Source organism: Fusarium flagelliforme, assembly GCF_020744385.1.
Source record: "Fusarium flagelliforme strain FIESC 12 MPI-CAGE-AA-0113 chromosome Unknown B0J16scaffold_4, whole genome shotgun sequence".
Lineage (NCBI taxonomy): Eukaryota > Fungi > Ascomycota > Sordariomycetes > Hypocreales > Nectriaceae > Fusarium > Fusarium flagelliforme.
In genome coordinates this window covers 499,617-523,683 of record NW_025763506.1, presented here as the reverse complement: position 1 = coordinate 523,683, position 24,067 = coordinate 499,617, and the positions used below count along the sequence as shown (strand labels likewise).

At 48.3% G+C, this 24,067-nt stretch overlaps 9 protein-coding genes across 9 annotated transcripts; 5 read left to right on the top strand and 4 right to left on the bottom strand.

Annotated features, from left to right (window-relative positions):
* Window positions 1-42: 42 nt before the first annotated feature.
* Window positions 43-1,211, bottom strand: B0J16DRAFT_414184 (uncharacterized protein). The gene is made up of 3 exons (XM_046133419.1): window positions 1,018-1,211; window positions 613-969; window positions 43-563 (listed from the first exon to the last, which is right to left on the bottom strand). The coding sequence occupies exons 1-3, from the start codon at window positions 1,183-1,185 to the stop codon at window positions 141-143; spliced, it is 948 nt and encodes a 315-aa protein (XP_045982355.1). The 5' UTR covers window positions 1,186-1,211; the 3' UTR covers window positions 43-140.
* A 1,154-nt stretch (window positions 1,212-2,365) lies between these two features.
* B0J16DRAFT_340370 (peroxisomal biogenesis factor 11) lies at window positions 2,366-3,530 on the top strand. The gene is made up of 2 exons (XM_046127668.1): window positions 2,366-2,904; window positions 2,950-3,530. Exons 1-2 carry the CDS (start codon window positions 2,393-2,395, stop codon window positions 3,110-3,112), a joined length of 675 nt encoding a protein of 224 aa, XP_045982354.1. The 5' UTR covers window positions 2,366-2,392; the 3' UTR covers window positions 3,113-3,530.
* Window positions 3,531-3,847: 317 nt separating this feature from the next.
* B0J16DRAFT_414182 (amino acid permease-domain-containing protein) lies at window positions 3,848-6,087 on the top strand. Its single transcript, XM_046133418.1, has 3 exons — window positions 3,848-4,412; window positions 4,461-4,878; window positions 4,925-6,087. Exons 1-3 carry the CDS (start codon window positions 4,040-4,042, stop codon window positions 5,988-5,990), a joined length of 1,857 nt encoding a protein of 618 aa, XP_045982353.1. The 5' UTR covers window positions 3,848-4,039; the 3' UTR covers window positions 5,991-6,087.
* Window positions 6,088-7,422: 1,335 nt separating this feature from the next.
* Window positions 7,423-10,553, top strand: B0J16DRAFT_362433 (uncharacterized protein; the record flags this gene model as incomplete). The annotated part of the gene is made up of 6 exons (XM_046129808.1): window positions 7,423-7,717; window positions 7,771-8,675; window positions 9,358-9,456; window positions 9,506-9,668; window positions 9,714-10,245; window positions 10,294-10,553. The coding sequence occupies exons 1-6, from the start codon at window positions 7,517-7,519 to the stop codon at window positions 10,551-10,553; spliced, it is 2,160 nt and encodes a 719-aa protein (XP_045982352.1). The 5' UTR covers window positions 7,423-7,516.
* A 283-nt stretch (window positions 10,554-10,836) lies between these two features.
* B0J16DRAFT_319518 (uncharacterized protein) lies at window positions 10,837-11,680 on the bottom strand (the record flags this gene model as incomplete). Its single annotated transcript, XM_046125525.1, has 5 exons — window positions 10,837-10,920; window positions 10,975-11,166; window positions 11,216-11,326; window positions 11,378-11,531; window positions 11,610-11,680. The coding sequence occupies 5 exons, from the start codon at window positions 11,678-11,680 to the stop codon at window positions 10,837-10,839; spliced, it is 612 nt and encodes a 203-aa protein (XP_045982351.1).
* A 720-nt stretch (window positions 11,681-12,400) lies between these two features.
* B0J16DRAFT_286136 (putative heme-binding peroxidase) lies at window positions 12,401-13,818 on the bottom strand. Its single transcript, XM_046124078.1, has 2 exons — window positions 13,525-13,818; window positions 12,401-13,472 (listed from the first exon to the last, which is right to left on the bottom strand). The coding sequence occupies exons 1-2, from the start codon at window positions 13,668-13,670 to the stop codon at window positions 12,623-12,625; spliced, it is 996 nt and encodes a 331-aa protein (XP_045982350.1). The 5' UTR covers window positions 13,671-13,818; the 3' UTR covers window positions 12,401-12,622.
* A 1,180-nt stretch (window positions 13,819-14,998) lies between these two features.
* B0J16DRAFT_303865 (uncharacterized protein) lies at window positions 14,999-19,133 on the top strand (the record flags this gene model as incomplete). The annotated part of the gene is made up of 3 exons (XM_046124698.1): window positions 14,999-15,462; window positions 15,589-15,966; window positions 16,190-19,133. The coding sequence occupies 3 exons, from the start codon at window positions 14,999-15,001 to the stop codon at window positions 19,086-19,088; spliced, it is 3,741 nt and encodes a 1,246-aa protein (XP_045982349.1). The 3' UTR covers window positions 19,089-19,133.
* Window positions 19,134-19,722: 589 nt separating this feature from the next.
* On the bottom strand, window positions 19,723-21,170 carry B0J16DRAFT_286130 (nucleotide-diphospho-sugar transferase). Its single transcript, XM_046124077.1, has 2 exons — window positions 20,543-21,170; window positions 19,723-20,483 (listed from the first exon to the last, which is right to left on the bottom strand). The coding sequence occupies exons 1-2, from the start codon at window positions 20,933-20,935 to the stop codon at window positions 19,788-19,790; spliced, it is 1,089 nt and encodes a 362-aa protein (XP_045982348.1). The 5' UTR covers window positions 20,936-21,170; the 3' UTR covers window positions 19,723-19,787.
* A 590-nt stretch (window positions 21,171-21,760) lies between these two features.
* Window positions 21,761-23,353, top strand: B0J16DRAFT_121848 (PAP2 superfamily-domain-containing protein). Its single transcript, XM_046121612.1, has 3 exons — window positions 21,761-21,939; window positions 21,988-22,562; window positions 22,628-23,353. The coding sequence occupies exons 1-3, from the start codon at window positions 21,862-21,864 to the stop codon at window positions 23,193-23,195; spliced, it is 1,221 nt and encodes a 406-aa protein (XP_045982347.1). The 5' UTR covers window positions 21,761-21,861; the 3' UTR covers window positions 23,196-23,353.
* The last annotated feature ends 714 nt before the right edge of the window (window positions 23,354-24,067 follow it).

Sequence of the window (24,067 nt, the reverse complement as noted above, 5' to 3'; positions counted from 1 at the left end):
TATGCAGATGGATCATGCATGGTCATGTTAATTAAAATATGGATAAAATTGATATCAGAACACGCGTCGCTAATGTGCTATATAGCAACAGTTAAAACATATATACCGAATGCTTATGCTCTCCCTTTAATCCACCTACTTTAAGCCATCTCATGTCTCTGGTGCTGCCCATTCGACAACTCCGCAACACCTTGCTCATGCGGCATTTCCTGCTTAGCAGGCGAGTAATAACCCCCCATCCCATCACCAGGCGACACCACGATAGGTGCATTATTATGTTTCTCGTCTGATGGGTCTGTGCCGGCGGGACTGTATTTTCGCTTGTTGCGTCGCCAGAGGAAGAATCCTACTAGAGCTAACGCGACGACGGCGAGGGTTGCGCCGACTGCTATTCCTGCTACTGCGCCGGATGATAGTTCATTACTTCCGTTATCGTTATTGCTGTCGGAGTTGGAGTTGGAGTTTCCGGTCGATGGGTCGGATGTGGAAGTCGAAGTTGTTTCTGCGTCGGAGGCTGTTGTGCCTGCTGTGGTTGCGGTGCTATCACCCGTTGACTTGGGTGGCTATATCCCATCAGTAACAATCCCAGACAGGTATCCTTGGACAACTTACCGCACTATAGATGGTAGAGTACATCTGATTATTCACCTCGCCCACACTCGTCATTAACCACTTCTGCCTCGGCTGATCCCCCTCAAAATTCGAGCTCATAAACACAGGACCATCAGGAATACAATCCAGATTCCACTTTGTCCCATTCTGCACATTCGTTATCCTATACGCATCGTCCTCTCCCCAAAACGACACATCCCATTGTTGTTCATCGCTATCATCGGTTGCCATCAAACATGGTCTCGTTCGGCGTTTCTCGTCTATGATGTCGGGTCGGTAGCATACTGAGAGCTGTTTCTTGACGGTCGTGTCGGAGCATCGCATTTGGTATCGACCTGGTTTATCGCCTATTTTTTGCTACATTTGTTAATATGTAGAGATGCCGCGATGGGTGAGGGGACGTACGAATTGCCAGTACGAGTTCTTGTTCGCTGGCCAGACTCGCAGATCACCACCTGGAGCCGTAGGCTGCAGCATACCATGAAACACCGTTTCCCCATTATCGACAGCGAGCTCCGAGAGCTGGTACCACGCATTGGGGTCCAGATCTTTGGCGGGTTCGAGGGTAGGCATGGTGGATTCTCGCGATATACTCGGGTCAACAATCAACAATGAAGAAAGAGAGAAAGGGAGTAAAAAGAGTTGCCCGCCCGAGGTGGATATTGAACAAGACTAGACAGGGTAGGGCTGAATTAGGATGTCCACTCTGGAGAGATTAATGATGGGAATAGACCGGTCATTGGTTGGTATCTGAAACGACACGGGAGGAAGATTGGGTCGCCAAGGGATTAGAGTTGCTCTCAGCCTTCTTGTGGTCCACTTTGAAGGCGCAGATAATAAGCACTGTTATGGAGTTGGTAATTTTGTGGTTGATCCCGAACGGTTTAACGTTCACTGCCTTGGTGGCTGGTGACGATCCTGGTGCGAAATGCATCATATCTTAATATAGCCAATTGAGCTGGAGAGGACATGCGTGTTAGATGCGATCGCTTCATTTGTGACCTGAAGCATTGGGGGTCATCAAAATCTTGATTTGGGTGAGATGCGACGAAGGATGGAGGGCCTGGTCAATGCCGACGGTTAATTGTGCGAGCGGATAAACTTAAGGTTGATCGACAGCACCGTTCAGTTAGCAGCGCTCGATGGGCCTCGTTTTGAAAACATGGAACTCCGTGTCCGCAGGGACCTGGATCCACGATGTTATTAAGGTTTCCTGTGTTGCGCGACACCTTAGAATGGATTTATTCCCGGCAAGTTTAGGGTAGGTGTGATGGTCGGAAAAAGACAACCACAATGGGATAGGCATACCCGGGATCCAGTCTTGCATCAATTAATAATGCTCTGCAATGGCTTCCTTATCATGTTGGACGTTCCATACAAAGTAACTCATGTCCGTTGCATCCCAGGTCTTAATAGATAACGTTGCCCTTCCCAATTGCTCAATGTACGGTTTAGGTCAAAGCTCCCAAGAGATCCGTGTACCACACGAAACCCAAGATCAATCATAAGCATCTATAGAACACGGCGATATGAAGTCTTCAAATCAGATCTGGAATCAATTCCGCATCCCAGGGCCCGTTATCAGTGGAAATACCACATCAAACACCCATCAAACGGGAATAAAACTCATTCCCCAGACCCAGATCCCAAGCCGAGGCACAGCAATGAACCCGCTTTTCGGCTTCAATGACGTTTTTCGCGACCCTCACCGCCCGCAAACCTAAGCCTCACCTGTTTCACCTCACAGTACTCACCTTGAACATGAGACTAAGCCACCAGAATGAACAAGAATGTAGCACTGATCCTCTCTGAGCTCAGCAACATCCGCTTCACAACCACCCAACGCGATGTCCTCCTCAAATTCCTAGTCTTTTCCTCCCGTCTAGCCGCATGGCTCCTCACCCAAAAACATGCCTCACCATCCACCATCTCCCGCTTCCAACTCCTCATGCGCCAACTCTCCCTAACCGCCAAACTTTTACGCGTTGGCAAATTCACACAGCAGTATAAATCCGCTGCTCAGAATTTACTCTCCCAAAAACATCAGGATCATTTTCTGGGTTACATCACCGTGATTCGCCAGCTTTTGACGGCAGTGTACATGACGTGCGATAATGCGACCGTTCTGAATAGTATCGGTTTCGTCCCCTGGAAAGGCGCCAAGACGTTGGAAAGACGCGCATACCGGGTTTGGTTCGCTGCGGGTGTTTGTGGGATTGTTGCGCAGGTGTATTGTTTCTACCAATTAAATACCAAACGCGACGAAGATGAACCTGATAGGCAGTCTCTGTTGTAAGTACCTTACCCTCCCGCCACTGCAACGCTGACGTGATATAGTCGCCAAACAGCTAGTAAACTCCAGTTACTTTCTAGCTTGTGTGATATAACAGTGTCATCAGCGGCTGCAGGATTGATAAAATGGGATGAAGGAGTTATATGTGCGAGTGGAATGCTGAGTAGTTGTATTGCCATCTACACTCAATGTAGACCACGGCGATGACTAACGTGATGAATATCTGTTACAGTAATTCTAGATTGGTCCAGATATGGCGGAATTAGACTTCTTGGCGGTGTTCGGGTGTCATTCCAGAAGGGGAACTTGGTCTACATAGCTCCAACCATGGCGCCATTAAGAAAAGTTTAACGCCGGTGTCGGAGACTAGAAGAAATATTGTCTCGATAGCTTGATCCTTTTGGACTCTATAATAATTATTTCTCCACGATGATTTACATCTCGGTGATTTATGATCTATCTGGCCGAATACTGAAGTACCCAATCCTTCAATAACCGCCACCAATCATGTCGAGCAAAGTTGTCGTTATCACTCCTGCAGCGGAATCACTGGGTCTGGACTCACTAGTGGCTAAACCCCTGAGATCAAATTCGCCTCCCTCCCCCATGCCAAACACGCGACACCTTCCTTGTCCGGTTGAAGCATTTCCCTCAAACCGTTGAAGAGGCTAGGCCCTTTAACCTCCTGCCAAGATAGTTTGACAGCCAGATAAACAGAAGCACGCCACACAAGGAGGTTGTCTCCCAAGACAGTCTAGCGAGGGGACGATGCAGGGGCTCAAGGTGTTAAATCTGACACCACTAGCTGCGCTAATTCAGCCTTCTGCGGGCGACTTTCACGGGCCACTTGCTAAACAAGGGTCAGGCCGAAGAGGCCGAGTCCAGTCCAATTCAATTCAATCCATTCCCCCTCGGTTTCTTTCATTCTTATCAGCACATCTTCCCCTCTCCCGTTTAGATCTCTGCTGATCCTTTCCCATCTTTCTTTCTTTTTTGCGCGCGACTTGCCATGTGGACTCACGGACCAGCTTTAATTACCTGCGTTTAACTCCACAGCTTGGCACTCACCCTCATTACCTTCCTTTTTTTCTACCTCTATCCACAACAGTGACATTCTTCCACATTTGAGACAAGATGTCACACGACATCAAGAAAACGACCGACATCAAAGTCGAAGTCGCCCTCGCCCGCGATGTCGAAGCCTTCGAGATGAGCGACATGTCGACGCACCAACCCAACAACGACACAACATGGGCTGTATCCGTACCAAGCTCCGAAGAGCAGTCAAAAGAACAGAATGACTGGCTAGATGGCTTTCGAAGGGCTGATCGACGAGCGATGAAGAAGGGTTGGGATAGACAGTATCATTCTGAGCAGCCGCCGCAAATACCCGGGGATAATCGTTACTTTGACATTAGAGCTGCCAATGCAAAGACTGCGACGAGTGCTTTGGCTAGGGAGTTGAAGGGAAGGCATTTGCAGATGATTGCTTTTGGTGGAGCTATCGGTATGTCATCCCATACACTGCAGTGGGAGCATTGCTAATGATGCATAGGTACTGGTCTTTTCGTTACGTCGGGTACTGCTCTTCACGAAGGTGGTCCCGGAAGTGTTCTCATCTCCTACATGGTCATCGGCGCCCTCCAATACTGCACCATGCAATCTCTCGCCGAACTCGCCGTCATTTTCCCCATCGCCGGTTCATTCTCTGCCTTTTCGACTCGATTTCTCGATCCTTCTTGGGGATTCGCCATGGGTTGGAATTATTGCTTGCAGTGGTTGTTTACACTTCCTCTTGAGATTATCGCGGGCGCTTTCACCATTACGTACTGGAATGAGGGTATCACCAAGTCGGTCTTTGTGGTTATTTTCCTTGCGGCTATTTTTGTCATCAATTTGTTTGGTGTCAAAGCTTATGGTGAGGCTGAGTTTGTGTTCTCGACTATCAAGGTCACTGCAATCGTAGCATTCATGTACGTGCTCCCTTACCTTTGAGGTTCTTAAACTAACGAACGCCAGTCTTCTTGGAATTGTCATCAACATCGGCGGCGAGCCCACGGGAAGCTACATCGGAGGCCGCTATTGGGTCGACCCCGGCCTGTTCAACAACGGCTTCAAAGGCTTCTGCTCCGTGCTCGTAACATCATGCTTCTCCTTCACCGGCACAGAACTCATCGGTTTAGCAGCAGCCGAAACAGCCAACCCGCGCAAGTCCCTACCCAGCGCCATCAAGCAGGTCTTCTGGCGCATAACGCTCTTCTACATTGTATCCCTCATGCTCGTCAGTCTACTCGTTCCACACAACGACCCTCGAATCCTGGACGCCAGCTCTTCCAACTCTGCTGCTTCACCTTTCGTCGTGGCTATCGAGACAATGGGAACGACGGTTTTGCCCAGTGTTATGAACGCTGTTATTCTCATTGCGGTGATTAGTGTTGGAAATTCATCTGTTTACGGATCGTCGAGAACGCTGGCTGCTCTTGCGGATCAATCTATGGCTCCTGCGATTTTCTCCTACGTTGATAAGCAGGGTCGGCCGTTGGCTGCTATTATCTTTGCTTCCTGCGTTGGTCTGTTAGCGTTTATTGTCGATCTGAAAGCGCATGCTATTATCTTCGATTGGTTACTATCCGTCAGTGCTCTCGCGACGCTGTTTACATGGGGCAGTATTTGTCTCACACACATCCGCTTCCGCAACGCCTGGGCGCACGCATCACATACTCTCGAACAACTTCCTTTCCGCGCACGATCCGGTACATTCGGATCATGGTTCGCTCTTGTCGGATACATCCTGATCTTAGTATCTCAAGTCTGGATAGCTGTTTCGCCTGTCGAGATGAAGAAGGATGCGACCGCAGGCGACGTTGTGCAGAATATTTTTCTTAGGCTGATGGCTGTACCTATTGTGTTGGTCATGTACCTTGGACACAAGCTTTGGTACAGAACTGGGTTTGTCAAGTTGGATGATATTGATATCCAGACTGGTAGACGGTACTACCGTGTGCATTTGATGAGTGATCAGGATAGGGAGGCTAGAGGAGCGTGGCCTTTTTGGAAGAAGGCGTATAGATATTTCTGCGCCTGATCTTCTCTATTTCTTTAGTATTTTCTTTATAGTAGCGCTGGCTTTGTGTGCAAGCCATTTAGGTAGCGATATACCATTACTTTGTTCAAATCAGATCTTCATGACCTTTGTTTCGCAAGTGACTCTTGTATGTAGCAGAAAGCAGTGGCAAACGAAGATTGTTTCCAAGTCGAGAAGATCCAGACAGCTGCAGCTACAGAAAAGGGGAGCAGCAAGCACTTTATGGGTGTTTGTCAAGATCTCCTCCTGCACAAAGCCCCTGCAGGAATCGTTGCAAGAGTGTCCGACGGGTTCGAGCAAAAGTTCTTGCAAAGTCTGCATGAATTTCATAAATGCAGTATTGCGGCGTAATGAAACGTCAAGAACTGCCTGTTTCTTCAAGCGGGGATGTGCGGAACCGTTTACTGTTGCAGTGATTACTCATTGTCGACTGTTGCGAGAAACACCAACTTTGGGTAGTCAGTTAGAAAAAGCAAAGAGTAGTATGCAAGGGGAAGAATGCAGGAATCCACACATACCAGTAGGAATAATATTATTGTCAAGAGCCTCGACCAGAATAATACTCGCCGCTATTAAGAACGGATGTAGGAGCGTCATGCTTGTCGATACATATTACAGGCCTAACCAATACTTTAACCGAGTAGCCGGATCTTCTTATGTCTTAGCCTTGTTTCCTCATCCAGGAACCACAAATCCTTTCTCGCTTGGAACTTTCGTTCCCGCTTTCCGCATCCGAGAATCTGGACTCGACGCAGGAACCAACAGTTCATAACAAGATCATGTATACTATAACAAGGCAACCTATAGCAAACACCTAGTTTTGGTCATTACATTTAGCAATACGAGCTTCCACACGAGCAAAGGCCTGTTAGATCGTATTTGACAATACGGCGTGGAGGGAAGGGACAACAAGGCCTCCAAATTTGGAGACGGCTCCGCGGCCGGTTGTGTCCGGATCGTCTCAGGAAGATTTTCCGCTAGAGAATCACAAAAGAGCGGCCCTCTCGGCTCGACCCTTCGCTTGCTAGCGTTGCGACATAGCTAGGGAATCCCTGCTTGTTTTGCAGCGACGACATTTCAATTCGGTGATACTTTCAGCCACTGAACCAGGAGGATGCAGGGCACTTTAGTTCTGGATTGACGCTGCATAAATTACAAGCTTGTATTGCAATGTCGGTCGTTACCAATGACAGCCTGATTGAAGGATTTGGTCTGGAAGTGCGCCGCTCGGGGGGTTCGTCCAATCCGCCTGCAAGCCACTCGGGTGACGAGCAGGCCTCAGCACGGGAATCCTGCAGAACTTTCGTGAAGAAAGTGTTTTAGGTGCAGGAAAAGGAAAGAGAAGATGGGAAGTCTGTAACAAAAACGTCTCATCACTTTAAATCCCGGTAGTTCGAGTTAGATACAAATATGCATATGCGCGTCCCCATAACCGAACTGTTGGTTCTTGCCTGTTGCTTTCTTTTTCCTTTCGCGAACTTTGAACCTTGAGTCTGATCTTGAACGTGGTTGATCCCGTCGGTTCAATGTCAGGGCCGCCAACACCTCCCAAAGATGGGAGTCCTTACTTCCCCATTTCCGAAAGATCGGCAAGCCTTGCCAGAGTTCACATCGGTGTGACGACTCCGCTGATTGCGATCGCCTTGGGCATGTTTGTGGCGAGGATATGGCTGAGAGTGAGACCTTGGAGGATAAGTTGGGAGGATTATTGTATGGCGATTGGAGTGGTAGGTCCCAAGCCCAACAACAACACCATAATTACTAACTGGTGATTGACCAGGCCGCAGCTTGCGTAGACTTTGGCTTTTTAATACCCCAGATGTACACCCAACCGACCCTCATCACCGAAGAAAAAAGTCTCTGGGCACGAAAATACGGCTTTCTCGCGATTCCGATATGGGGCATTGCCATGATGTTCATCAAAGTCAGCATCGCAATGATGATGCTCCGAATCCAACCCAACGTCCTCTGGTGGCGAATATTTTGCTTCTTTATAATGACTCTCTTGATAGCCTACGGCGTCGCAAACACATTCTTCATTCTTCTACAATGTCAACCGCTTGAAGCATCATGGGACCCTACTGTGCTGCAGACTGTCGAAGGGGCGAGCTGTCTCCCTCAAATTGGCATTCTCATCATGTCGAATCTCGGGTCAGGTATAAATATCGGTACAGATGTGTTACTTTCCTTGGCGCCGACGCTGTTTCTCTGGAAATTGAAGCGTCCGCTAAAGGAAAAGATATTGGTTGGTGCGTTGATGGGTCTGGGGATGTTTGCAAGCGTCGCTTCGATCGTCAAAGCCACCCTGGTCAAAGAATTCGGCGGATCGACAAAAGACCCTTGGGCTCTGGTTATCTCCATCGCAACGTGGACTGCCCTCGAGCAAATCCTCATCATGATCGCATCCTCAGCACCATTCCTCAAACCGCTTGTTCAAGCAGGTTTACATAAAATGGGTTGGACATTATCAGGTACTTCAGCTGCTCATTCAGGATACGGGAATAATTACCGCGGGCAGAGTGTGCGACAGTCAAGGATCTTGACGAACAAATCTACTACTTCGAGACGGGATGTCTACGGTGGAGATGAAGATCCTTTTGCAGCTGGAGATAGCGCGGATGCGATTCCGTTGGAATTAAAAGCGTATCAAGGGAGAACGACGGAGGAAAGAGATATTGGGACAAGGTCTTGGGATGAGAGGGGGAGTATGGACAGGGTTTATTCGCCGAGCCATGCAGTGTAGGACTTATTTACTGGAAGTGACTAATTAACCGTTCTTATTTTATCCGTTGAACCAACAGACTGGAGTTTGCATACGCGAGAGATGGCGCTTGACCAATGAGGCATGTGGAGTTACAGATGCTTGTCTGGAAATCAGATCATCAGGAACTTCGACCGTTGAAGGATCCATTCCCATGCAGATGACCAGGGTATCTTTCTGCAATTATCCAGCAGTAAACCACTGGGAGAATGCGCATTAATTATCATCCTCTTCACTTGTTGGTCTTGCTTCACAACAAGGGTACCTAGCCAGCCGAACCCCCGGGAGCCGAACAGCGAGAAATCTAGGCTCAGTCCCGGCTGCTTCGCCGCAGTCCAACGTCGCAGTTCCATTCCGCATTTTCCATACCTGGCTAGTAATTGAATTTCCCCTCGCAATAGTACCGCAATGCAGGAACCACAGGTGATTGCTATCTTGGCTAGCGTGGACGTCGGTGTTCTTTTTGGAACCCTGCATATGCAGGGGAAACTTTTGTATAGAAGAGGCTGAAGTCGTCTGGTTTGTTTTCCATTCCTGTCGATCACCTCACCTCAAACAGAATCTGCAGCCCTGATACATTCACTGCATCAAGCCAACATCTGACAGAATGGTTGCCATTAAGACTTTGTGGACTGCTGTCCTACTCGCTGGTATGGCTCTCGTGGAGTCCAAGGCATGCAAGAAGCCTCTCATTAGACGAGAATGGTATGAACCATTCATACACCCCATCTGAGGATATACTAACTCCTTGCAGGCGCTCGCTCAGTCTGAAAGAGAGAGATCTCTACATCAAGGCCCAGAAGTGTCTCATGAAGAAACCCAGCGAATCATCACCTTCTGACATTCCCGGCGCCAGAAATCGCTGGGATGATTTTCTAGGAACACATATCATCAGAGCAGACGATGTGCACTTTGTCGTAAGTCTCCTCCTTCCTTGTTCATTTCAAGTCTAACGCAAACAGGGCGTCTTCTACCCTTACCACCGCCTTCTCATGCACGCCTATGAGCAAGAGCTTCAAAGGTGCGGCTGGAAAGGTGGCGTTCCATACTGGGACTGGACTCTTGACGCCGCAGGCCCAGATAACGACACATCCGTCTTTTACGACTCTCCCATATTTGATAACAAGCATGGTTTCGGTGGAAATGGAGACTGGGTCCCTGGAAACTTCTCCAACCCTGAGCCAGGCCTGCCTGTTAACCCTCCTTGGGACGTTCCTGATCGCTCTGGTGGAGGCTGTATCAAGAAGGGACCATTTGCTGGGTTGAAGTCTAACCTTGGTCCTGGAAATGGTACGGCGTATAATCCTAATTGTATTCGTCGTGATTTTGCCCCGCTGTCATTTAGGGATATGTCTGGTCCTGATGCTATCAAGGATGGAATGAGTCAGAAGGACTTTGGATTCTTTGATCGTGTTACGGAGAGTACTTTCCACTCTGGTGGTCACTGGGGTGTTGGCGGTTTGTACGGCACTATGACTGACAAGTGGCAAAGCCGTAAGTCATTCTCATCCTTCTCATATTACCATATACTGACTCTTCCAGCCGCTGATCCTCTCTTCTGGGTTCATCATGCCAACGTTGACCGCGCTTGGTGGTCATGGCAACTTCGTGATCTCAAGAAGCGCGAGAAGGATGTTTCCGGTCCTCTTGTCAACTTTGACTACGCGAACCAAGCTGCTGGTAACATCACTCTCAACCATCATATTACTATCTTTGAGACCCGCCAGTTGAAGGCTAAGGTCAAGGACGTTATGCATATCCAGAAGGGCGTTCTGTGCTACGACTATGAGGATACTTACTGAAAGCATAGCGGTTGAGTTATTATACTTGTTTATAATTTTACATAGCACTTTTCTATAGAGAGTATTTCTGCTCAAGGCGAGGTTCAAGGCGAGGTCATGACTTATGAGGGACAGGTGCTTCTTTAGTGATGTTTGTTTCTGACCCAACGTTGTCAATTATATCTGTATGTAGAATACAAGACTGGATGGGGTTAATCCCTTTCATGAACTCCTTACATTCTTGGTCCAGAAATACGACTTCGCTAATCCAGAATTGTCTACTCCGAGCAAAAACACTTTCAGCCTATTCTTGCTTGATATACTCGGCAATGTTAGGACGTCTCTCAAACTCTTCCTTCAACTTGAGAAGAACATCCGGAATCTTGGACTGTAGAGCTATTAGTATCTGTCAAAACGCCACCAGTTACAGGAAGTGTCTTACCGGAAGGGACTTCGTCCTGGTATCGTTATCAATAGACATGTACACCGCAAAGTCAGCATAGCTGACTTCATTACCAAGAAGATAAGGGCCCTCGCGATCAGAGTAGTACTGCTCCAGACGTTCGTGGAAAGTGGGCACTGTATTGTTCTTGTATTCCTCTGATGCATTTTTCAGATTAGATACCCAGCCAGCCTACTTTTGGTCAGTATCCGATACAGAAAGTTGAGATGGATCGACTTACTCTCCATTCAATGTAAAGGTCTGATACGGCATCAACAAGATACTTGTCATGGTTTGTCTGGCCATCGTATTTGCCAAGCTCACGAGATAGAAATCGGAGGATTGGAATGTGCTGTAGATTTGTGTTATCTTCTATGGATATAAATTCTTGTGGCATAATTACCTGGTTCAGAATGAGGCCCTTGTACTCAATGGCTGGCAGTAGTCCAGTGCGGGTAATGCCCTGTTCCTTGAGCTTTGCGCTGGTCTCCTTCCAGGTATCGTCGTAGGGGTATCTCTTTTCTTCGAAGGGAATGCCAGCATCTTTCAAAAACAGCCTAGATATGGAAGTTTAGCTAGGATTCGATGAAGATGCGGGTTCCCAATTGGGCATGTTCCCCGCAATGATGACTTACTTGACAACCTCACCACGGCCGAGCTTGCCAATGGCAAGGTAGTGGTACACGACTTGCGAATCAGAAGACATATTGAAAGGATATGGTGTCCGTTGTAGGATGATCAATGGCTTTTTTTATTTTTATATATGTGTTTGGGGTTTCTCGAAGGGTAATTCTCTACGCTTATTTATACCTCTGCGAATACTGTAACGCCCTTAAAACGACACACACTGTTATGTCAGCATGCATTACGTGAGAAATGATTCCATATTTTTCGCATCTGCGGCACGGCAAATTACGTATTGCATCCGAGGGGGAATTAAGTTGATCTTATTCGGCAATGATTGTCAAGATAGAACTAACCTGTGCATGGTTCTCCGCGGCCCTTACTAAACAATGCAATGGCTGACGGATACGTATTATCCGCTTATTGTTCTGGTCGCACAATGGGCGAGACGGCACCAATTCTCCCAATACGATAGACTACATGACCTGAGGCCTGCCAAGTAAACAACCTTACAGCTTTGACCCAATACTTTTGCGCGGGGTGCTTCCAGCTGACATTGGTGATGTAAGAAATCTGTAGCGCTCATGTTCTGACCAACTGCTGAATCATCGATTACCCGTTTCTAATGTACCCCGCAAACCTCTTTATTCAGCTTTTGGTGTTGGCTGATGGCTTAGCTTGAATAGCTAAAAGTCTAATCCAGGCTGGCGTAAGTAAATGATGCATGTTAAGTGGAAAGCAGTCACGCCCACACACGGTGATTGACTGGGGCAAGCTGGTTTGGTACGTGGAATACTAGAAGTAGTGCTAGCGTCGAGTAGAGCCTAGAGTTTTGAAAATGACGAGCGAAATTAGCATGGGGGATTAGAGCGTAGTTGGTGGCAACGCTCCTTGACTTCATCTAAAAACTTTGCTTTCTATAAAAACGCACTGTATTTGAATTATATCTAACCTCTATACTATATCTAATAAACGAATTTCTGAAACTCCAAACCATTCAGGGTAAATAATTGTATCCTAATACTCATAGCTTTGCTCGGTGGTGCATCACGGGACATCCGCCTGTCTTGGCTACTCCTGATTGACCTGAGGCAGTGGGTGCCGAATCACTCTTCTTTGGTGCACTCCTATAACCTCCCTTCTGGTTATCAGTGTTGGTAACATTTCCTTCCGAATCTCGCGCTATACCAAGCTCTAACAACTTCGCAAAAGCTTTCTTGAAATCTTCGAAAAATACATCCTTGTCCTTTGAGTAAATTTGCACGTACTTGGAGAACTCGGGGTCCGTCGTGAGTGCCATATCAGTTGGGAGCATCATCAACTCTTCCTCTGTATCTTCATCAACTGAGGAGAACTGGAGTACGCCAGACTCGGGGATTGTCTTTTCTTTCCAGTTTTCTGATAGTAGGAGACGGAAGTACTGGTTGGAGAACCGGGTGGGATTGTTGACCCATTTGCCTTCAAAGCCAGAGTTCGCAGTATGGCAACGGCCAAGATTATGCGCACCGCTAAGTGCTACGATCTCGCGATCGTTGAACCCCATTCGATAGAAGATGTGGCGAATATGTTCTGCTCCTTGCGCTGCATCTGGGAGACGACCACGAGGCGGAAGCTTACTATCGTCGACAAAGTCGGTTCGTCCCGGCAGCCAGTCAATTTCAGGCCCACCCATGGCATGGATCGCCGTCACGCCAGCGAGGGTCCAGAGGTCAGAGTATGTTATCCACGGATGGAGACGTTTGACAGGCTCAAGAAAAACACGAGCATTCTGCAGGCCGGCATTGGCGGGATCTCCACCTTCAGCTTCGTATCGCATGCCGGCGCCATTGGAACCGCCAGTGTCAGTCACTTTGTCGTATGTGCCGGATGAGTGCCTGGGAACAGATTAGTATTCGAATCGCATATTTGAGTAGTGTGCAGACTTACCAAGCTAGACGCACGAGAACGGGGCCGGCACTTCCATCGTCATAGTCAGGCTGGTTAAGAAGTTCAATGATTGATTTCTGAACGGCAGCGAAGTCACCCGGCTTTGACTCTTGGCCTTTTGGCTGTGGTTGATCGATGACACCCATCTTTATCAATAATGTTAAGAATACTCCAACAATGGTGTAAAACGAAGGAAAAGAAAGTCTAATCACAGCGCGCGTAATGGTAGATTAAAAGAATGTACTCTGCTTCGCGACGCGGTCCCCACGGGCTTCAAAATGTAAAATAAAGTTGAAATACAAACTAAGATCAGACGTCAAGTACCTTATACATGGCAGAGTAATTTGGCAAGAACCTCGGTAACCCTTAAAGATCCACAGTTGTTGCTCCGATATGGCTTCATGTGGATCCGAGTCTTGAGCATATCTGGCATATGACACCGGAATAGCGGAGCCTCATGTTAGATTTTTCTTATCGCGTGCACGTTCCGCTGAGATGGGTTTGCCTCTGGTAACGGAAGACGAGCCATAATAACCGAGGATATCTGGAATTCACCAGCATGTGTCAGCGGCTCAGCTCGCGATAGTAGTCATTGACCAAATTGGTAGATCAATCTTGTGAATGATGTTCTACGGTATCATTCTGATTGACATGGATCGATCAGATAAGATTAGATGTAGATGGCAGAGCACTGAGTCACGTGCAATGACCGTCTCTACAGGGTGCTGTAAGCTTACTGTCTACCCTTTGCATTGAGGTATAAACCTCAGTTGCCCTGAAGATGATGATTCTTTTTGCTTTCAGCATGTCGACTATCGTCCGAATCCCTTGTTTATGTCCCATTCCAGTTTGTTAGAGCCGTAGACCACTTCAGTGAAATTCATTCAAGTTTTCTTTTCCAAAGTATCTTGAGCTGAGCATCTCGGCTACCTTGTAATCAACCACTCGCGTGATAAGTCAAATCAACATGAAGTCAGAGCGCCAATTTACATCCTCTCATAGGTTGGCTTGGCGCCAATATTTGCACTTTCGCCAACCACCAGCTACCCGATTCCCTTGCACGCTGAGAGTGACCGGTCAGATTGCCACTTTGGCCCCCAACGGCCCCCAATGTACTTTCCTTTATATTTCTTCAGCTTCCGACCATGAAATCTAATTCATCTTCTCAAGTTTATGCTCCTTAAGGTTTTTCGTTTTGTTCTTTTTGTATTTTTTCTTCTCAAGTAAACCTTACGTCAAATTCTTCAAGTGGCATAATCTTCAAGGCGTACAATCACAGCAAATTACTCAAATCTACACAATTTATCCCTCAACCACTATGGAAGATTCGGGTAGAACATGCACCTATTCCTTCGGAGATGACGGCCTCACTGCCACCGCAAGCCCTTCAGGTCGTCTCTTACGAATCAGCCGACATTTCCCAGGCGAGAAGTTCGGCTACTGCGTGGACCATTGGGATATTACTGAGCCGTACATGGCTATCAACCGCATCACTGAATTCATTTCCTCAGCAAACGACCCAGACCACAACATCGGATTCTACCCTGATCAGAAAGGCCTGCTTTCCAACGCAGAGAACGCTTCAGTGGACTTCACTAATGATCGCTGGCCGGTCTTTCACATCAATGGAGAGAATGGAAGTTGTGAAATACAGTACTCTATCTCGCATGGTGCCGTCTATCAGACGTTTGGCTTTCCCAATGGCCGGCCACCGATGACTATTATGTCCAATATGCTTCTTCGTCAACTGGACTTTGTTGATGACGACAACGCATTCAATGAGGATGAGGAGGATGATTATGATAATGGGTACGAAACTCACCTCTTAAGTGAAGGGAAATGTATCAAACGATTACACAAGTTGGGTCAAGATGACAACAAACATGCGGCTCTTTCTGTCTTTGCGTTCAGTGGCGATACAGCTCTCACTTTTGAAAAGTTTACGAAGCACAAAGATGCGGCGAGCGAAGAAGATTCGGTCGTTGGAGAACAGGGAGTGAGAGAGGAGGGTGAAGCAGCCGAGAGGATTGATGAAGAAAGTGACGAAGACAGTGATGCGGGTAGTGACGCTGCGGATCGTGGTGATTCGGAAGAAGACGATGACGGGAAAACCTATTACAGAATATCGGATGACGACCGAGTGTCCCAACCTACCAAGGTAACTTTTATTTACGTCCTGAGCTTGGAAGAAGGAGAACTCGAGTCCCTTCCCGAACCTCCCAAGTTTACTACTGCACCGGAATTTCCGAAGATGGATGCAAGTAAACGAATATTTACTTCAACGAATCCTGATCTAAACTTCGCCTTGAGGCGCAACTTGGAGTATATCTTATCCGTCTGCAGCATTCCTGTCTATCCTGATGCAAATGACGATAAGGAGTTCGCTATTGCCTTGACGTGTGGTGATATCGACGGCCACCGTATTGTTATGGCGGCAAGTTTGTGGGTTTCCAATAGTATTGGGCCACTTCATCGGACACTCATTGACACATCTTAGCCACTGCTTCCAATTTCTCCTCATGTCACTCAAACATTTCGTGTCAACTCTTGGACATGATGAACATGAGTATTCCGAAGCAGTGAATTGTGATGCATGTTCACTTATCAATCGCATTCGGAACGTTCTCAAGGGCCACTTGAAATGGGCCTTCGGGGAGCAATACAGAAACCTTGCTAGAAATCCGTCTTGTCCCCATTCTTGGGTCAACGGCGATGAGATCGACGGATGGCGAGACGACATTTATCTTTCCAATGAATCTCTTGTTGATGCCCCATTTCAGTTCATCAAAGCCGGAGATTACAAGGAATACGACAATGGATGGGAAGTCCCCAAGGCAGCCAAGCATGCTGTCAGGACCTGGGTCGAGAAGCTTGAACAGAAGAATAAGCTTGGTTGCTATGCATTCCCTCGCGACATGGAGGAACCGACTCACAACTTCTTCCTTACTGACCACGTCCTGATTTGGCGAACCGCCAAGTGTGTTGAACTACTGGGCCTAAAGTCCGAACTCTCTGTGGACATTTCACATGAAGAGGAAGACCGATTTCAGAAAAGGCCAAGGAAAAGAGAGTATCTGCCTAGCAGAATTCAAAACCAGATCCTCAAACGCTTCACCGCCGAGAACCCAGCCTCAAAGAAACGCATGCTTTCAGTATCTCGAAGCCCTGGTCATATTCAATTTCTCCTTCGTACTAGGGACACCTTGCTATTTCATGCGATGGACTCTCAGTTCTTCGACAAGCCTGGAGCAAAGCTTACCCATAGCGGGAACGAGTGGCAGAACAAGATTGACATTTGGAAAAGTCTCGTCAACTGTCAACCTCTCCATGAGGATAACGAAGATGATTCATGGGATGAACCAATCCGTTTCGCCTTGTCAATCATCATGGCCTACAAGGGCAAATCCATGAACTCTCGTTCGCCGAGAGAGATGCATAAGCGCAGCATGGATGCCTTACTGCAAAGCAAGTGGCCCAATGGTCTGTTCCCAGGGCAGCTAGACATCGATGGTGAACCAGCTATCTACGATGAAGATCTGAAGATAGATGAGTATTGGAGCAACGCGTTTGAGATTCCGTGTCTACTTTGGAAATACGGCGAATACCCCAGGGAGAGGAAGTCGACGCTTCTCCCTCCAGTGGCAGAACCAGAGCTGGATTCCGAGCTTTCAGGGTCTCAAAAGGCTCTGATTGAGTGCCAAAAGAGCGCAAAGAGTCTGGAACACGCGAATTCTGTCTCGATGAAACGCACCTTCCCATGGAATAACGTTCTGGATCAGACCAACATTGTTGAGCTTTCTGATGAATGGCTCTATAATGTACTGGATTGCTTCAAAAGTAATGAATTTTTCGACACTAGTTACGACAATTGCTGGCAACTTGATAAGGTTATTAATGCTGCCCACCGGCCCCAAGTATGCCTCAACGGTGTCCTAATCGATGTTCCTAAGTCGAAGGCTGGAAACAAGAGGCTACCACACCTGGAAGCCATGACGAGAGATGCCTGGCGAGGTGAACTGAAAGGTTTGATGCTGCAGAGAAGGCTGCCGTGGAAAGCCAAGAAGAGATTCTGCGTATTATTCTCTACAGATCCTCAAGCCAATATGCCATATCCACACACCATCCCTGAAGCAGATGCCATGTTCAACTTCTACGAGAGGCACAAATCTTACAATAAGCACTTCTCCGAGGATACAGCAGCAGAGATGAACAGATGGACGACAGAGCTTCATTTGTCCTTTAATGCTTTGGACCAGCCAACATCGGAGGAAAGCTCGCCAGCCAAACGCGCCACAAGTGAAACGAAAGGACTAAAGGGACTCGTCTCGCTTGTCACAGATGTGGGCTGCAAAAGACTTAGGCAAGTGGTGATGAGCTTAAGATTCGACGGTGACTTCTTTGACCGATACTGGACATGTTACTTCTTGGACTGCAGCCCTCAGTGGGTTGGAAGTCAGAATTTCCCCGAGGCTAGAGATGAGATCATGTCTGCACTCCGGCTGATACTGTACAATCAAGGAGGGACAGGCAGGCTCCGACTAGATGTCAACAAGCATCACTGGAGGCAACGTAGAATCCTCGAGCTTCTGCTGTTCCAAGAAATGGTGGATCGAATGCACCACAGTACCGTCGAAATCATGGAGGATTCCAGATCAATTGCCAAGGAAGACGACATCTTCCCGAACGACTTCGACTCCGGACCTAATATCAGGGACTATGATGCTATCCGGTACAGCATTAATATCTGTCAGAAACACCTGCGGGAGCACCAACAAAGACTCCAAACTGTCGAGCAAGACATGGTCGAGAACTTTGCCCAGATAGACCTGTGGTCGAAAAGAGAACGCGAGCGCCAGAACGAGAGACCACGTTGGACGTTCAACGACGAGATGAAATATCGTAGCATTATCATCAAGCTACTCAACCAGAACGATCACACGATTCAAGATCTTAGACGCAGCCATTCAAGCCTCCGGATCCTCATCGAGAAACTCAATAGAATGCTCCAGGAACTTGAGAGGAAGCTTGAACGGTTGGATAAAGAACTCGAAAAACAAGACAGGGTGCGCGAGGCAAACCGAAACGCTGATATCCGGCGATTTACATACGTCACAGTCATCTTCCTGCCTCTGGGCTTCGCTACGGGTGTGTTCAGTATGAGTGGCGCGCCTTCGGGCTCGACGTTGGGAAACATGGTCCTCACAGCTGTTGCAGCTTTCGCAATTACTGCGTTACTGATAATATGCGTTACAAACCTGGATGTTGTTCGGAACTCTTGCCGGAAGGCTTGGGAGCGCGCACTGATTCTGAGGGATGGTGTGCTCGAAGTCCCTGACAAGGTCAGGGAAAAGTGGGAAGACTACAGGCTAGCAAGGGAGTCTCATGATGAGAATGAAGAAGCGCAACGTACTGAGGAGCAGATAGAACTTGTTAAAATAAGGTCCAGGGGCGAGGGAGGTTCGATGAGGAGTGGAAGAGAATCGAGGGATGGTGAAAGAAGTCCGTGGCATAGTGAGGGAGGTGGTCAGACGGAAGCGGTACGTGGCTCTGACAATATTGTTTAAATCCCGTATATAGTTTCAACGATCCTGTTTCAATCTCGATTTAATTTATTACCTCTTACAAGTTGCTCGAAGCTTGTCGCAAAATTCGTATTTATACCACGCTCACTAGGTGCTGTGTTTGATTGAAGAGATGATGACTGCAACTGGCTTACCCTATTGCTTTTGCAGTGGATATTCCTGTAACGAGCCAAGAACAAGTCCCTACATGCCCAAAATCAAGAAATGCCTATCACAACGAGCCCATTATTATCCTCCCAATCTGAAAGCCAAGCTATCAATCCATATTTATCCTAGCAAGCTCAACACCAATGGCGTGCAAGCTACATGTCACGATTCCACACAAGTCTAGATCCAGCCAAGCCCATCCATCACATGCGGGGTCATCAAACCGATAGGCTCCCTCTACAGCACCTCGACGTCATTATCGCGGCGCAGTTTATCTTAGACTAAGGAAGGCTAAGCGAGGTGTTGCGAAAGCGAAGCTGACACAGTCATGAGGTGATGGTGGTTGGTCTACACAGAGATTGGGTTTGAGGCACTGACGTGTCGCGGGCGAAACACCAGATGAGCGGTAATTGATGCAGACCTGGGAACACACTACGACAATCGTGGACAGAGACAATAGATCAAATATATGTAGAATAAAGATACGCTGGCATTACCATATTAATCGTATATAATTACCGCAATTAAATTCCCCTATGTAAGCTTGATACCCTCCTTAGCCTCATCGCTCAAAGGAGCCTTCTCAAAGAATCTCGTCCAGCACTTCATCATAAGCAAGTTAACAACGTACAGCCCCGCGCCAAGTCCAATCGCACCGAGCATGTACCAAACCCAGGGTCGATCACCAACCCACATCAGCGCCTTGGTATCACCGTGGTGCCACGACGCACCCTCGAAATCTGTAAGGTACGGCTCCAGCGATGTCGCGTTGATGACTTGTACGGTGTTTTCGGGCAGAGAAGGCTGTTCGAGGAGGTAGTTCTTTAGTGCCATGGTCAGGAAGAGAGGACCGGCGGACACCATGACTGCGACGTGGGGAACGATGTGCCTCCAAGGCTTGGTGATGTCGTTGTAGAGTTGGATGCGCGAGAGAGCCTTGGTGAAGGCTGGGTGGCGGGGAGAGGTGATCATCATGTCGTTGGACACGCCGGTAGGAGTTGTAGACTTGAAAACGGCATGGTGCTTGCCGCCGCTGGCTTCAATCTGCTCGAGAGGAATGGTCGCGTTGCACATGGTGTCCATGTCGAGGTAGATACCACCGTAGTGGTGAAGAACGAAGTAACGAATAGCATCGGCGCGCTGAATGTTGAAGGGGAAGTTGTCCCAAGTGTCGATGAACCAAGGGTACTCTTCAGCGATAAAATCGCGAGCCTTCGCATCGGTCCAGTGCTGTCAAGAATTAGCTTTCCGCCTGATCAATTGTACCCAATCCCAATTATTGAACGCACCATGTACTCAAAGTCAGAGTATGTAGCCTTGCAGCTCTGCACCAGATCCGCCCATGCCGGACGGATAGTTTCGTTCGCGCTCGTTTGATGAAAGATTCTTGGTATCGTCTGCTGCTCAGGCAAAGTAGGCGTCGAGGTATCGTTGAGCGAGAATGTGAGTCGTGCGCCGAAGAGCTCCTCGTTGCGGCGGAGCAGAGTAATGAGCGGCCAGAAGGCGTTGACGAGGACCGTGACAATGAAGACATCGATGAGGAGGAGGATCACGTTGGAGCGACCAAGCCTTGGCAATCGGAGGTACTTCTTGGGGACTGAAGGGCCCCATTCCATGCGTTCTTCATCGTAGGGTGATTTGCAGTTGTCGCGCGACGGACCGAGGATTGGTGAAGACGACATTGAGGCGTTGTATTATTAAATAAGATAAAAAAAAAGGTTGCTCAAAATGACAAGACTAGAAAAAAGGACCACCAAATGGTGTTGAGCTTGACGGTGTTGCCAAGTCGGGGAGTTTTGTTTTTTTGTTTGGATAAGGAGTGAGAGGTTTAAAGGGAAGCAAAGCTTGGCCGTCAATCTGACAGGACGAGAGGAAGGAAGTGGAGTGTTCAGGGTCGAAAAACAGAAGGGGGCCCCTAAAGTTTTTCGCCCTCAGAGATTTTTAGGGACTCTGAGACTCCAGATTGGCTGATGATCACTCCACTGACCGCCTGTGACAGATAAAGGCGGTCACTGAAAACTAAGGGACTTTTCTGTCATCCGGTAAATGAAACGCCCCTTGAACTAATTTAGGCTTGGAGGGAAAGCCCGCGCCGAATGAAATGGATCTCCTACGTCAGAGCTGACATTGCTCAGGGGCTATGTAATGCGTGCACAGCGCTGCATTGCACCAACTACAGTGCACAAATTGCGAGCATAATCAGCGGGCACGCGCCTCTTCCAATCCGCCCTGCTCAATTTCATTAGCGGTCTCCCCGTCTTTCGTAGCGGCACGCGACCGACGAGCGATGTACCGGTAAATCGTGATCTCCCTTCCCTTTCATCCTTGTCCATGTGTTGTTATCTGTTGCCGGAGCAAATCTTTTTCCCACTACCGATCGGGCTTTGCACAAAAGTACAAGTCTGAACAAGGCCAACAAAGTCTACCAGGGTTATTCTCCGCGTCTTCCGAATAAACCTTGGCTTTGACCTACCTTACCGCAACATCTTTTACTTTGAACCTTAACCTTGCGCTTCTTTTTTAATTTTTTATTTACTCCCTTCCTATTTATTTTTTCATCTTGGTATTTTTGAACTGCTTTTTTGGCATGCTGTTGCAATAATTCACCATGGCTTCAACAACTGAACAGAAGGATCAAGACCTGGGCGCTCCGCAGTTTGCCTACCATGCCGTCGTCGAACCAATTGTACGTACATCCCCTGTCGAAGCCATCTTCAACGACTGACCTCTGTAGTTCATCGTCGGTGTCATGTTAGCATCCTGCTACTTCAACCGCCTGCGCAACTTCTCCATCATCCCTTCGTCCAAGCAAGACCAGGGTCTCCTGGGCCAGTCGAAACTCGAACCATGGGACGAAGACGACGTCCACGACGAGACTGAGCGTCTCAACCTCGCCGCCGCCGCCGCATCACCGACATCCTCGCTGACAGAAGTCCACCCTCCCAAGCAACGCAGCTGCTGCGGCGCCGCCATTCGCACGCCCAACTCGTCACGCTACGCAAAGTACTGGCACTCGCGCTTCATACAAAAGTTCCCCTTCCTCGTCGAGATGTTCTACTGGGCGGTCAACCTGGTCTTCTACGTCGGTGTCAAAAATGCGAGTGAGCTTGTCGCTGCAACGGACGGTATATGGCAGACGGCTGAGAACCACGGAAAGGCGGTGTTGTGGTTTGAGCACGAGGGGCCTTTTAGCTTCCTGTTTCCTCTGCGCGAGATCGATGTGCAGTCGTTCTTCAGAAACGATCACCAAACGATGCTCACCATTCTCAACCGCGCGTACTCCTTGATCCATATTCCCGTTACTGTCAGGTATGTTTTTTCGCAATGACGTCTCCCCTAGCAATCGGAACACTGGCTAACGCAATTCTGAATAGCTTCCTTGCATGGTACTACTACGCCGCCCCGACGCATGCCCAATTTGCCGAAGCCCGTCGCATGATGACCCTCACCAATCTGTTTAGCTTCGTCGTCTTCACCACCTACCCATGCATGCCACCTCGTCTGCTACCCGAGGAGTATGGCTTCTTCGACACCGTCCGTCGCGAGGACGCCGAGTCCATTTACGCTACAAACAAGTTCTTCAACCAGCTTGCTGCTTTCCCCTCGCTCCACTTTGGATACTCGTTCTGCATCGGTACCGTCCTTCTGTACCACTCTGGCCTGTTCCGCCGTCGCCTTGCGCCCCGCGAGAAGCGCCTCAGCAAGATGTGGCAGGTGTTTTTCGTGGCATTGAGTATCTTGTACCCTGCTTTTGTCCTCACGATTATTGTTGCTACAGCGAACCACTACTGGCTCGATGCTATGGCCGCTACGGGTGTTGTCTTGGTTGCTTGGTTGTGCAACCGCATGCTGCTCGGACTTTTGCCCTTGGAGGACCTCTTCCTGTGGTGCGTCAAGTTAGAGAAGCCCTTCCCAACCACCGGTAACAGAGGAGGCAAGTAAAGCGTCAGCGTTTTGTGTTCTACATAAATGATACGGCATCTTTTTGCTTTTCTCAGCTATATTATTTAACGACATCGTGTATAATGAACCAAATCCACACACAATAATGTTAATCTAGAATAATGCCAATCCACATGATGAATAAACTTTCGAGTCTCTGACTCTTGTCCCTCTCCCGATTCTCCACATCACGCATTGATCCGTGATCCCACAACCCGCCAACACGGCGACAGCGGGGTGAAGTAAAATTGTGGTGGAGCAACCCCTTGACCGCGGAATTAAATATGGACCGCAAACATCGGACCCGGCGGGAGGTTATGATCCGATTTTCGAGGCACGGAGTACGCAGAACCCCGATTCGATTGCTGATGGACAGAAATAAGCGAGGTCGAGGCGGGAGCGAGGTGGGAGCGAGGTGCTGACTGCGCTGGGGCTGACACGCGGCAAGGCGACCGGTATACGCGTTTCAATGATAACGGATGGTCGGGTCACCATCCAATAACTTGTACCAGGGGTGAGCAGTCGACCATTGATGTTGTTTAAGTGTCCTAGAAAGTAGATAAGCATTGAGCGAGAAATAAGCTTCTCTTCATGGGCGAAATTTATTGGCGATGTCTTGGGTCGCATTCCAGTTCTTGTTTACGCTGCCCTGCCAAGGAGCTTTAAAGGTTCGGCCACTCAATCTTTAACAGCCAAGGCGCTTCATAATCCAAGCTGACTGTGTTTATGACGGCGTGATCATGGACAAGGGTCTCTTTCAGAGTCCTTACTACAGCTGCGTAACATGTCCATCGCGCTCGTCAATCGCAATTGTTAGGCGAAATTGTAGGCGTTCAACGGGCGCAAGTTAAAAGTAGGGAAATGGGACGATC